The 13,692-nt window shown below is 42.0% G+C and overlaps 1 protein-coding gene across 2 annotated transcripts in view; it reads right to left on the reverse strand.

Moving 5' to 3' along the window:
• The window catches only part of DNAH6 (dynein axonemal heavy chain 6), a 1,211,389-nt gene that overhangs the window by 872,632 nt on the left and 325,065 nt on the right, over positions 1 to 13,692 (reverse strand). For both annotated transcript variants that reach the window (XM_069236637.1, XM_069236634.1), the window contains exon 22: positions 10,400 to 10,580. In XM_069236637.1, the coding sequence (XP_069092738.1) occupies positions 10,400 to 10,580 (181 nt within the window). The remainder of the gene's footprint in view (positions 1 to 10,399; positions 10,581 to 13,692) is intronic.

The following is a 13,692-nucleotide window of genomic DNA, read 5'->3' on the forward strand; positions in this document are numbered from 1 at the left end:
TCACCCAGGCCCTCTGTGCCTTTTGCAGCTCCCACTCCCTGGTGGAGCTCTCAGTGGGACAGTCAAGATCTTTAAGGAACTGCTTCAAATGAGCAACTGAGTACTCTTTCAGTTTCTCTATTTCAAAGACAGCTCCAGCTGTTGCATCTCCAGATTGAGACATGATGGTCACAAGTGCAAAGTTCCAAAGGCAGAAAATAAGTTCCCAATGAAGTAAAAAGAATCAGTCAAGGGATCAGCAAAATCATGGAAGTAGAACAAAAAGGAGTCCTTAAGAGAAAAAGCAAAAGATCACCAAACAAGTAGTATGTGGTCTGAACTCAAACAGTAGTGTACACTTAATCACTGTATGTCAAGTACAAATACAAGTCCAAATCCCTACCGTTGATCACCAATGTTAGAATGGGTCTTTGGTTGACAGTCAGGTTACCCCCTGTTTCAAGCAAGGACCCTCACTCTAGTCATGGTAAAAGAGAATCACCCTCAGCTAACCCCGGTTTACCCCCTTGGTAGCTTGGCAGAGCAGTAGGCTTTACTTCAGAGTGCTAGCTGTAAAGTATGTGTAGCAAAACACACAGTAACCTAATGAAAACACTACAAAATGACACGTCACCAGTTTAGAAAAATAGGAAATAGTTATCTAAACAAAACAAGACCAAAACGACAAAAATCCAACATACACAAGTCAAGTTATGAATTTTTAAAGATTAAACCCCAAAATAGCGCTTATAAACACAAAATGCTGGTATGAGGTGTTAACACGGCGTCGTGACTGAGTCGTTCCCAACAAGCCGGACACGGAGTCGCGTAGACCCCCAAGTACAGTACCTTTGGTGAAGAGTGAAAACAAGTCGATGCGCGAAGTCGGGGAAATCTGTGCGAAACTTTGAATCCGCGCACTTCGAACGGCGTCGATCACAACTTGGCGCGGAGACTTCCACGGAGTCGCAGACTTCAGCGGGGCTGTAGCGGAGTCGGGCCTGCGAAGGTCGTCGCGTTCCAGCAAAGATCACGGAGTCGGTTGCAGGCGGCATAACCGGAATCAGCAGCACTGTCGGTCCGAAGTCGTCCGATGTCGATTTCCTTGAATTTCCACCAGCTTTCCTTTCAAGGGCCCAGGGACTGGATAGGGCACCACTTGTCAGAGCAGGAATCTCTCCAGAGACTCCAGGTGCTGGCAGAGAGAAGTCTTTGCTGTCCCTGAGACTTCAAACAGGAGGCAAGATCTAAATCAAGCCCTTGGAAATTACTTCACAAGATGGAAGGCACACAAAATCCAGTCTTTGCCCTCTTACTCTGGCAGAAGCAGCAACTGCAGGATGGCTCCACAAAGCACAGTCACAGGCAGGGCAGCACTTCTCCTCAGCTCTTCAGCTCTTCTCCAGGCAGAGGTTCCTCTTGTTTCCAGAAGTGTTCTAAAGTCTGTGGTTTTGGGTGCCCTTCTTATACACAATTTCTCCTTTGAAGTAGGCCTACTTCAAAGCAAAGTCTCTTTTGAATGTGAAATCCTGCCTTTCCCAGGCCAGGCCCCAGACACTCACCAGGGGGTCAGAGACGGCATTGTGTGAGGACAGGCACAGCCCTTTCAGGTGTAACTGACCACTCCTCCCCTCCCTCCTAGCACAGATGGCTCATCAGGAAATGCCGACTACACCCCAGCTCCCTTATTGTCACTGTCTAATGTGAGGAGCAACCAGCCCAACTGTCAAACTGACCCAGACAGGGAATCCACAAACAGGCAGAGTCACAGAAATGGTATAAGCAAGAAAATGCTCACTTTCTAAAAGTGGCATTTTCAAACACACAATCTTAAAATCAACTTTACTAAGGGCCAGATGTATCAAAGCTTTTTGCATTTGCAAACGGTGCAAATGCCCATTTGCGAATGCAAAAAACCCTTTCAGAATGTATCAAAGGCATTCTGAATGCAATTTCAGGGAATTGCTAAAATAGCGATTCCTTAAAATTGCGACCCTGTTTAGAGAGTCGCAAATTGTGACTCTCTAAATAAGAAATCACAAATAAGGTATCCTTATTTGCGATTTCTAAAGCACATGTATGAAGCAATTCCTTAAAGCGAATTGGGCATTGAGGAATCGCTATAACCACCAAGTTGAACTTGGTGGTAACTATGTGCAAATTTTAAAAATGCATTTTTTAAATTTACATGTAAAGCACACATGCCCTTTTGGCATGTGTGCACCTTACATGTTGTTAAAAAATGTTTTGGGGTGCAGCAGAGGGGGCATTAGGCCCCCAGCACTTTGCATTTCCCAAAATTGCGAATTCCAGTTAGGAATTTGCAATTAGGGACATGCAAAATATTCGCAAATATGGGCCGACAGGCCCATATATTTGAATGGGGGCCGGTATCGCAATTTGCGATTCAGTAATAGCATTTGCAATTTTTAAGAAATCGCTATTACCGAATCCCAAATATGATACATTGCATTTTGCGAATCAGAAATAGCGATTTCTTAAAAATTGCTATTTCCAAATCGCAAATGCCTATTTTGTTACATCTGTCCCTTAAAGATGTATTTTTAAATTGTGAGCTCAGAGACCCCAAACTCCACATGTCCATCCGCTCCCAAAGGGAATCTACACTTTAATCAGATGTAAAGGTAGCCCCCATGTTAACCTATGGGAGGGACAGGCCTTGCAACAGTGAAAAACTAATTTAGCAATATTTCACTGTCAGGACATATAAAACACATTACTATATGTCCTACCTTAACCACACACTGCACCCTGCCCTTGGGGCTACCTGAGCCTACCTTAGGGGTGCCTGACATGTAAGAAAAGGGAAGGTTTAGGCCTGGAAAGTGGGTACACTTGCCAAGTCGAATTTACAGTTAAAACTGCACAGACACTGCAGTGGCAGGTCTGAGACATGAATACAGAGCTACTTATGTGGGTGGCACAACCAGTGCTGCAGGCCCAATAGTAGCATTTGATTTACAGGCCCTGGCACCTCTAGTGCACTTTACTAGGGGCTTACTAGTAAATCAAAGATGACAATCATGGATAAACCAATTACATACAAGTTACACAGAGAGCATATGCACTTTAGCACTGGTTAGTAGTGGTAAAGTGCTCAGAGTTCAAAAGCCAACAGCGACAGGTCAGAAAAAATAGGAGACAGGAGGCAAAAAGATTAGGGATGACTCTGCATAGGCAAAAAAAGTCCAACAGTCTGGTTTTGGGTGAGCTGCTCAATAAATAAGTATAAATAAAGGGCAAACAAAATTGGAGAGCAGGGATATCCCGGTCTTGTGCCTCTCGTGATAGCAATCTTTTGAGATTCTTGGCCCATAATTTGTAGCCTGACAGAAGATGCATAATACATCACCCTTATTGCCTGAACCAGCTGTGGGCCAAACCCTTTTAGCTTCAGTACTGACCATAGATAACACCATGATACTTGATTAAATACTTTTTCTGTGTCTAGGAAAATCATAGCCATTCGAGCTCCTGTAACTTCCGCTATATCAAATAGCATAATAGCTCGTCTAACGTGATCCGCCGAGCCTCTGCCAGGTATAACCCTGCGTTACCACGGCGAGACCAGATGGGCAATGACTCCACCCAGACAAACTGCTACAATCTTAGCATATAGATTTGAATAGCCATTGAACAATGAAATTGGTCTAAACAAGCCTGGATTATCAGGAGGCTTGTTCTTTTTTTACAAAATTCCCAATATTTGTTTCCTGGCATGATGGGGGAGGCCCCCCGTTCCGTTGTACGCCTAAAAGAAGATCTAATATAAATGGCGCTAACATAGGGTACAATATTTTGTAGAATTTGAGAGGAATTCTATCAGGACCTGCTGCTTTCCCTGAAGCCAATGACTTAAGTGCCCTTGCAACTTCTTCTGAAGTAATATCTGCTTTTAGGTTCCAGCTGAACTCTTCGTAAAGCGCCCGATGTCCCTCACTTAACTGACCTGCCTCTAGCGGAAAGGGCGTTTGGAAAGTATCTTCAGTATACAGGGTCCTATAATAAGCTTTAAAAGTTCTAATAATATCTACTAGGTCTGCTGCAGAGGTCGCATCAACCCTTTTAATGTGATCAATATTTCTATATACTTACTTTTGCCTAGTGCTCAAGGCGAGATGTCTACCTATAGTTTCACTATATTCATAGCATTAATTTTGGCATGATATAAAATTTATCTGCCAACACCTTAACATATTGACTGTTAATCTTAGCTTTTGCTACTGCAATTTCTTGTTTGATTTGTGCAATATCGTGTCCTGATATAATCCCATGGGTGTGACTTCCTTCAAATATGGTCAAATGTCTATAAGGTCCCTTGATTTCTGCTTCTTGGCGCTTCTTCTGGCTGGCAGTATAAAAGACAACCTTTCCTCTTACCCCTGCTTTAAAACAGTCCCACACCATCTCTCGTGAGGCGCTATATCAATTTAAATCAAAGAACTCTGTTTCCCAGTTCCTCATGTATTTAATATAGCAAGTATTTAACAATAGTTTCCTGTCAAATGTCCATTTAACCTAGGGTCTAACTCCACCCTACCCTCCTACTTAAAAAATTAGCAGATTATGATCTGAGAAGCGCATAATAAGCTTTTGTATATCCACCATACCCTTTAAACCGATGGAAACCCAAAAGTAGTCTAAACAATACTACATTCTATGTGACTAATCAAAATAGGTAAAAGCCAAGATCCGGGCTCTTTAGATAATCCCATATGTCCACCAATCCATGGCCATTTGCAAGAGAAACCAAAGTTTAAATAGATGCACTTTTCCCCCTAAGTACTGGGTTGCCTCTCACCATCCCGCCTCTAAATGTAGATTCATTTCCCCACAAATTATCAGCGGTGTAGGCCACATGGCAAGCTCGACCATCAGCTCTTCAATGAGAGCCAGGTTGTCCAGGTTAGCAACATAAATCAAGCAGATTGTAAAACTGGTCCCTGGGGTACAACACTCTAATGCTGCCCACCTCTCCTACTTATCTACCAACTTGAATTTAGTAGGGCCAACGTGGTTTCTAGCCAATATAGCTACCCCCTTAATCATGGATGTCTGAGTACTACATGATAGCATAACATATCCTTTTATGGGCAACAAATGTCATCTTCCCCAGGGAATATGTGTCTCCTGTAAACAAATGACATCCGTAGCCAGGTATCTAAGTATCTCTATCACTCTTCGTCACTTTGATCTGTCGTTTAGACCGGCTATGTTAACTGAACAGATAGAGAGTTAACCCATTTAGCCTGAGAAAGTGACCAGAGAAATATACCAGTACCCGAAACTTATGAGCTAGACCACTTGTTACCATATCAACCTGCACAAGCTGTCAACCTATCTAAGCCTTCTTAGGACCCATTCTAACCAATTTGATTTGTCTCGGACCACTGTTCATTATCTTTTTCCCTCAGCCCCACTTGTTCCACCTACCCCAGCCAACCCCACCCCCTGCCCCTACCCCACACCCACCCACTCACCCTCCTACACCCCACCCACTGAGTCTTTCCCCACCCTACTGTGCCTCCATACCTCTCTCCATTCCACCTTATCTTCCTACCACAGCAGGTGCCCTCTCCTTCCTGACACTCCCCACTACCCAACTCCTCCTCCATGAGAAGCCAACAGAACGCTCATTAGTCTCATACGATGCAGGCATCCTCTCCAGCCAATCTCCTAGCGTGAGCATTACTTTCAAATTTATAGCTATGGTACCACCCATGGGATGACTTTCTATAGCGACATAGGCACCAACCTTGTCCCCCATAGTCACCAGATCAGGCCTCATCAAATTTACTCACCCACTCGCTATGATGAGTCATTTATTTTTAGGACCTACTCGCTACCTTCTGAGAAGTTGACAAAGAATAGGTGTTCTGTGCAGTCAGAAAGTGGAGGAGCAATAAAGATGCCTTTAAATCTTGTTCTTGTCCCATTTGCTCTGTGTTCAGAGACAGAGGTCAAAAGTCAGTTTGTCTTACAATTAATTTTCCTTCTCACTGCAGCGTTCTGGGATTTTGGTATTTCCTAACACATAACATTTAAATAGTTAAGTCAACTGTACAAACATTTCTAAAATATATTTCAGTAGTTGTGAAAGCCCATTGTATGTACTTCTATTTTAATAGAAAAACAAATCAAAACACTTTATTTGGTTATGTGCAAACCGAATTTTCACAGATTGTTAATACATTATATAGTTTTATCAGTAAAGCTTCAAGTTAGTTGGAAGGCACTTGGACATTTCCAGGAAATGTTCTGACTGTAAATAACAGTGTGCAACCACATCATGCTTTAGTAACATATTTATTAAAAGTGAGTGTTTAAACATAAACTGAGAAACACTCCTGCCCTGATGGCAATGCTATTAGTAAACTGTGAGGCAAGTAATGGATCATGTGTTCCCTATATGTGGGCTAGATTATTTTTATACATGGAGTAAACATTTAGTCTATTTAATCAAACAAGGAAGTTTTTTTTTTGTACAGCAGAAATGCTGAGCTCACATATTTGAAGGTACACTCATATGTGACAATGAGGAAAAAGGCGACTCTGTAAACTAAAATATTTTACTAACATCACACAATTTGAGACCCATTTATGGGTCAAGTACATTACAGTTATGGTCGAGTAGATTATTCAAGTTACTCGACCTGCAGGTCTAGTAACATTTTTTAAATTTTTCGAGGCCTGCAGATACAATACATCTTCAATCCACCAATATGCATATTTCAAAATATCAGCATAGTATATGTCCATTTAATTCTTCCAGCACTTGCACGGGCCCCCCCAACTAATCTATTGTGATAACTAGCGCAAAAGAGAAGGAACAGAAACCATTACTGCAAGTCTTCCATATACTCCTTAGCCTTGATTTCTGTCGAAAACATCTGCATACTGTCCTTTCAGACTACTTTCAGTCATGCTGGATTTCATAGGAAGGTATACGCTCCTTTATCCTGAATGGTTTAATTAATTGGCGGAGGCACCACCGTCGTTCCACCGTAGCATGACAAAAGTCTGGTTTAGCAAATAACAACATGTTATCAGCTGTTCTTTTAGCGTCTGGCCTTGCTTTCGCGCAGACTGCCTGTCTGAGAAGATAGTTTCCAATATAAACTAGTATTGCCCTGGGCCATAACATATTTATTTTGGACCATTTCTGCATCTGGGGTACTCTGTGTGCATGTAGCATCTCCTTAGACCAGCTCCAGCCCACCAATTAAGGGAGGGCCTTCTCAAATAGATTCACCACAAACAACCTCATATCGGAGCCTTCTCTACCTTCTGGTACCCCAAAGGTCCGTAATTTGTTCCGGCACAGGCGGTTTTCTTGATCCTCTAGCTTACATTGTTCATCAATCATTTGGGCCTCGTATGCAGTTGTCTGACCCTAGGCCCCCACCAGATCAATCTCAAGAGCCAATGTTCTAGTTTCTAGGTTGGACAGTCGGTCCACCATGACACCGTAAGATTTAGCCATCTTACGAACCACTTCTTGTAGTTTATGTGTTGCCTCTGGAGCCTTGCAGCTGTCAAGCCTTGTTTCCTCTCAGTGTAACATAAAGATAAATTGCCTCCAACGTTGAGAGGCTAGAGTTTTGTGCTTCCACAAGACCACCAGTCAACCCACCAACCAGCTGCTCAGTTTGCGAACAGTCCCACTGCAGAACTTTCCCAGTGTTGCCAAACTGTGCATTCTTTTTGACAGTCTTGTGGGCGGCAAGCACAATATCCTAATCCATGTCACTTACAGGGTGATTACTAGAGTCAGGAGCATCAGAGCCCTCGCATCACCATTGCGTGCCCTCTGATAGGGAAAAAAAGTTAATTACCGTCCAGATCAGATCACGCTTTCCCCTTTCTACTGTTACTGGGGCTTCTAAGATGTCTGTGTGCCTTATGAAGATTGGGGGGACAAACTGTTTTGCAGCCACCTGAATTGGGTAAGCCATCATGATTTCCTGCTGTAAATCCACCCTCTGGGCCAGCCTGCCCATCGTTTCCCCCACAGCATTCTTGTTAAGTCCTTGAGAGCCCTCTATTGTTTGTCCTACAGTTAGAAAAGAGGGATGGCTTACCGTGGGCCCCCGGCTGATAATGTAGATGTGTGTCCTTGTTGGCGGCATCCACCGACACAATAGTTATCTCTGTGGCCTTGGTTGAATTCAACAATGGTCCAATCAGAAAAAAATGGACCTTAGCTCACTCCTTAATAGTATCCCAGACCACTTTTTCTATTATTGAAAGCTGGTCAGATATTATCAGTCCAGTACAACGTATAGAATGTCTTCAATAATAATCGCATACAATATTATAGATACATTATTAATGCAATCTCATAGATGATTGCCCCAAAAAGAAAGCATCAAAAAAGAGAACGAAGTGTTCAAAGAAAAAGTGCTTGTGCATAAAATTAAGTAGAAATAAAAGGAATTAAACATAAATACATCATGATCAATACACAAAAGCCTATCAATAACAATTCCAATCTAATATGAGTATACTCTCATCAAGGGAGGGTAACTGCTTTATTCAAAACTGCCCTCCAGTGGACAAAATTATCAATCCAGGCTCCTTATAAATATCAATGTTTTGACCCGGCAAGGAAAAGGACCAATTGTAGTCTCACTAGTGGGTCTTCATCGGGACTCAAATAAAAAAGAATTGGAAGGAGCAACCTAAACAGCACCCTCCAGTATCTAGGGAATTGTAAAGTTTTTCAAACAATGGGTGCCAACCTGCACCTCTAAGAAAAGAAGTTAAACTTAATCCTCATAGCAAGAATGTCTCGGAAACACATATCAATCAGTTTGAATTCCTCTCTATTGCTCTTAGCGCAATCCCTTATACACGTTCAATCCATAAAAACACCTTCCAATGGGCAACCCAATTCTCCGCAGCAGGGGCCAGTGCCTTCCGGATCTCCCAAGACATGGCTCAAAGAGCTCAACATAGAAGAATGTAATCATGAGACGCAGTGAGAGCAGTAAATCAGAGGCCCCTGATGTGGAGATATTGTATGCCAATCAGGGAGAAGATTTATTATTAATTGAGCTGACACTGGGAAGGAGATAGTTAGATTCTTCTACATTCCTACTTATTTTTGGTCCAAGACCCTCATTTCTGGTATAGTCACTGTCTCACCTCAGATAGAGCACCTCACTAAGGGCCATATGTACGAAAGCTTTTTCCCATAGACACAGAATGGGTAAAATCCTTTGGTACATCTGGCCTTTACTGTCTAAAGGAAAAAGCTGAAGTATATTTGTGTTGTAATTAGGTTTGTCTGGAGTAGTGTGCGCTACTGAAGTATATAACCAATGATACAGTCAGTCATTCTATGCATTACATCCTTTCTTCATGACAAAACCCAGTTGGTGGAGATCTGATGGAGATCTCACCCTGCTCATACCCTGCTAGAACACTAATCTCTGGTATCCCTGGGGTATCCCGCAGGATTATGTGCTCGTTCTGTTGAGTTTCAATGTGTTCCTCTACTGACCCTGCCATCATCATTGGCACACACAGTGTTTCATTCTTATAAAGATGAAGATGATATGCAAATTATGAAAAGGTTTGAAAAAGGTTCTAGCACAACAGATCGCATCTGTCTACTCACTGGATATTCTCCAAAACCTCTGTACTCATTCTTGCGCAAGCCGCTGCACTATTAAAGAACATCCATCATCTCTGGTACACGGATACGTAAGTTAGCACAATGGAACAACTTTCACTCTTGGTTACGAAGGATAGAATTCTGGATGTTTTGATAAATGAGGACCTTCTTTGTTTTGACATGTGGCTCAAGTGGTCTTTTGGGTTCCCTTCAGCTGCGACAGTCAACTATGCAATCATTTCCTCTCAGATTACAGGAACAAACTTGGAGATGCAGAAAGCCCGTTTTAAGAGAATTCAAAGAGTTTAGAACATAACTGTTCCTGTCTTTTTGAACAGAGGATATCATTTTGCTCCCCACTTTGGTTGGCTACCAGAGGAGCAAATAGTGCATTTCAACTACCAATGCATTCCACTTCGTGGCCTTATTTGGAGTTTAGCAAATGGGGGACATCCACCTAAAAGCAACAAACTGGACTACTATGCACTTATACACTTAACAACGCACAAGTAATAGATACAAATGGAAAAGTTGAAAGAATAAAAAAGAAATGCCTGACTATCCTGATTAAGCTACAGCAGCATCCTTTGTGAAATTGATGGCTATATTTACTATGTATAAAAATACAATGTATTTCTTCAATTTTAAAATATTGTGTGCAATCTCTGTGCAATATTCCAACACCCATTGAGTCCATTTTGCATTAGATAAAACAGAATACTTCATTAGCAATTAAATGGTGTGCAACAGGACTGAGTGAAATCCATATTTTCCTCTTACCAGGTTGAGTAGCAGCCCGAAGTGCATTTGGCAAACGATTGACTTTTCTCATAATTTCTTTCCAGGATTTATCGACCTGCAAGAACATTTTGGCTTCTGCCGGCAACTGTCTCTGAATATCTGGAGCACTGAAAATACTTTCCAGGTAAAGCCAATTTCTCTGACAAGTCAACCATTCCTCCTAAGAACAAAATAATTTTGTCATTAGCAAAAAAATCGCATAGACTAAGTCACATTGCAGTGCTGCTAAGTCTTCATGGATATAGTTTTCAATTGATCATAGCATTTAAGGACACATATACTGCAAACTGGGGAAAATATATCACCGTGCTCTGAGAATACACCTAGCTTCCAAATTTGTTCTAGATGCTGCATTTACATTGGCTTGCAACTTTACAGGCCTCACAAAGGACAGGAATCTAGCAAAAAGGTGAAATTGCTGATCGTTCTTGGCATCGCACCATCTGTGTGGATGGCAGAATTCAGACAAATGAATGGTGTAGTCTCCTCTCAAACATCACGTACATCACGTGTCGGTGCTGATGTTACCTGAAATGATGTGGACCAGCACCCTAAACTAAGGTAACATCAATGCAACAATTTTAGGCACTGTTAGCACCATAAATAACTCCCATGCAATGCGTGGCATTCTTCAACAGGAAAGGGCAAGGAAATGCCCCAGCATGTCTTGGACGCTTGAATTGTAGGCATAGCCAATCATCCACCCTTTAGAAGTACATTTCTAGTGTCCATGTTCATGGCCATGAATTTCATCAGGCAGCATGGACCTGGTGGAACTGCTGTTAAACTATGTTTCCCCCAAAATGGCTGCAATGGTGGTGGAAACAGGAACCTTGGAGGAAGAGCCACTGCTATAATGATGGCCAACTTTGAATACAACAGAACGTCCACCACCATCGGGGAGGAGACTGTGCCGCTGCCTCTCTGGCCTTCAGGACATCAGCCTAGAAAACCTAAATTGGGCACTACATCTTCAACTAACACTATAGGTTCACAGTAGCAAAAACATACAATCAGATATCAAACAAATTAAATATAATAAGTACTTGATTCCTTATCTCGCACTTAAAATAGAAAGTAGTAATGGAGTCAGAGAACCTCTCATTTATCCCTTTAACCACTTTCAAGTATGAGTACGCGGTTGACGACTGAAGTAAGACGAATCTAGTGGGACCAGCAGGAATCAGATAAAACCTGCAAGGAGAAACAGGATGTTGTTGTGTTGTCTGGTATTTCCTTACTCTCCAGGGGAACGGTGCAGGGCCGGCACTCCTCATTTATCACAAAGGAAGCAGTATGCAATGCATACTCAGATTTAGAGTTCAGTGGTAACTGGCATAATGTGAAATACATATAGAAACAAAACATACTCCAAACTCTGCACTCAGTACAAGTGAGGAAATAAACACCACAATTTTGGGTCTTACAAAGGACACGCCAGTAGGTCCTCCCACCTTCAGGAGTAAAGGCAACCAGCATCTGCAAAGCCAACTGGTCTGATTTGCATTTTGAGGCCTTTCTTAAACATTAAAAAGGCTGCAGCTTTGAAAAAAAAAATATATATAATATAGTCCCTCTATGAAATAAACAATTTAATGAGTGAGATTCAGAATGCTCATGGCTGGCAATGCAAGCACTCGTAAGGATGCTGAATGAACAAGCACATGGCTAACAGCAGTGAGAAATACATACTCGTATGGGTGGAGACAAAGCCCACTCTACATATATTTAGAGAATTGGCAAAAACAGGTCATCATACAGCTGCACTGTTGTCAAGCCACACCAAAAAAGGCCTATGCCATGAGATTAGAAACTAGCTTCCACCAACCATTGCTCTCCACATAGAGGGTATGAAGGGAACAGTAGCAACGCTGAACTATGAGTGGGCATACTCTAAGGGTGCACCTTCTTACCTTTAGCAAGTTGGCTCTACTGGTGAGCCTCACTTACAAATACATGGAACAGTCCTAGTGGATTCAAAGATTGGTGATTCCACATTGAGAAAACAAGGTGCCGGACAATGGGATGAACAGGAGAGGACAATTCTGCTTTTCCAAGCTATGCAGGAACTTTTGTCTCTACATTCGACATAGAATGTACGGTAAATCAGACTGCCATCGTTGACGTGAAAAAAAAAACATTTATAAAATGGACAGTGAATGGGCTCTTTTCTCTGATAGAAGACCCCGAATTCTTCCAACATTGTTTTCATATTACAGCAATTGCGCACAGTATTCACATAAGCAAGCAAATTGGCCTGGCCATTCTGCCACTGGAGCATTTGACTGGTGGGCTGAAGGATGAGGGGTGGGGTTTGGGGTGGGGAGGTAGAGAGAAGTAAGGGCTGCCCTACCCCAATGATCCCAATCGAGTTGTGTCTTCTCAGAGAGGGGAACTGGTTTGTCTGGATTGATTTTGGGTTCCAGTTTGGCCTTGAGTCTATGTCAGGACCCCTAGGCTTAGATTATTCATTTTTGTCTCCACTTTATACCAACAGCATCAACAACAAAGCAATATTTCTCAAATACATTTCCCATGAACATAAGGAAAAAACAGTAGTTCAATGACAATCAATCACATAACGTGCAATCCATGATGACACTGTATTGTGAACAGCCCTTTAGGTACTTCTCTTTATAGTTCTATAAATGTGCGAGTTACATCCTGGATAATTCAGTTTTACTTAGGTGGCTCATTTAATCACTTTTTTCTGTAAAGGTGGCACAGGCCCTGGGCATGTCTGTTAGTTGCATAATTACTGCCACACAACCAAAGCTGGGATTCACCTACTGTCAGGTCCTCTGGCTGGCAAAGGGTGCTGTAGTATTATGTTACTACAAATGTTACAGGGATATTATTAATGATGTTATAAAATAAGTCATGAGTGCTGTAATATCTGGGGTAATTAGCAGTTCATGGCGAAGGCACAAGTTATAGTTACCTTAGGGCACAAGTTATAGTTACTTGAAATAACTCTATAACAGCTGAATTTCTATAGTTTTGTACCTTTGAAATGTGAGCCTACCTATAATATCCAAGTAACCTTTGTTTTTTTAGTACATTTCTATGGTTTTTAAAATTCTTTTTCCTAACTATAACATCCCTGTAACCTCTGTTTTTTCAGTGAATTTCTATGGGTCTTTTTAAGGTAAAGTAATTTTAATAAATTTACATTAATGCAACCGCCGCCACGCATGGCTTTTGGCTCTGCGTGGCAGGGGTTGGCTCGGGCCTGGCCTGTGGTCAGGCTCTGCAGCCCACTCCATGGCACT

Source organism: Pleurodeles waltl, chromosome 1_2 (genome assembly GCF_031143425.1).
Source record: "Pleurodeles waltl isolate 20211129_DDA chromosome 1_2, aPleWal1.hap1.20221129, whole genome shotgun sequence".
Taxonomy (NCBI): Eukaryota; Metazoa; Chordata; class Amphibia; order Caudata; family Salamandridae; genus Pleurodeles; species Pleurodeles waltl.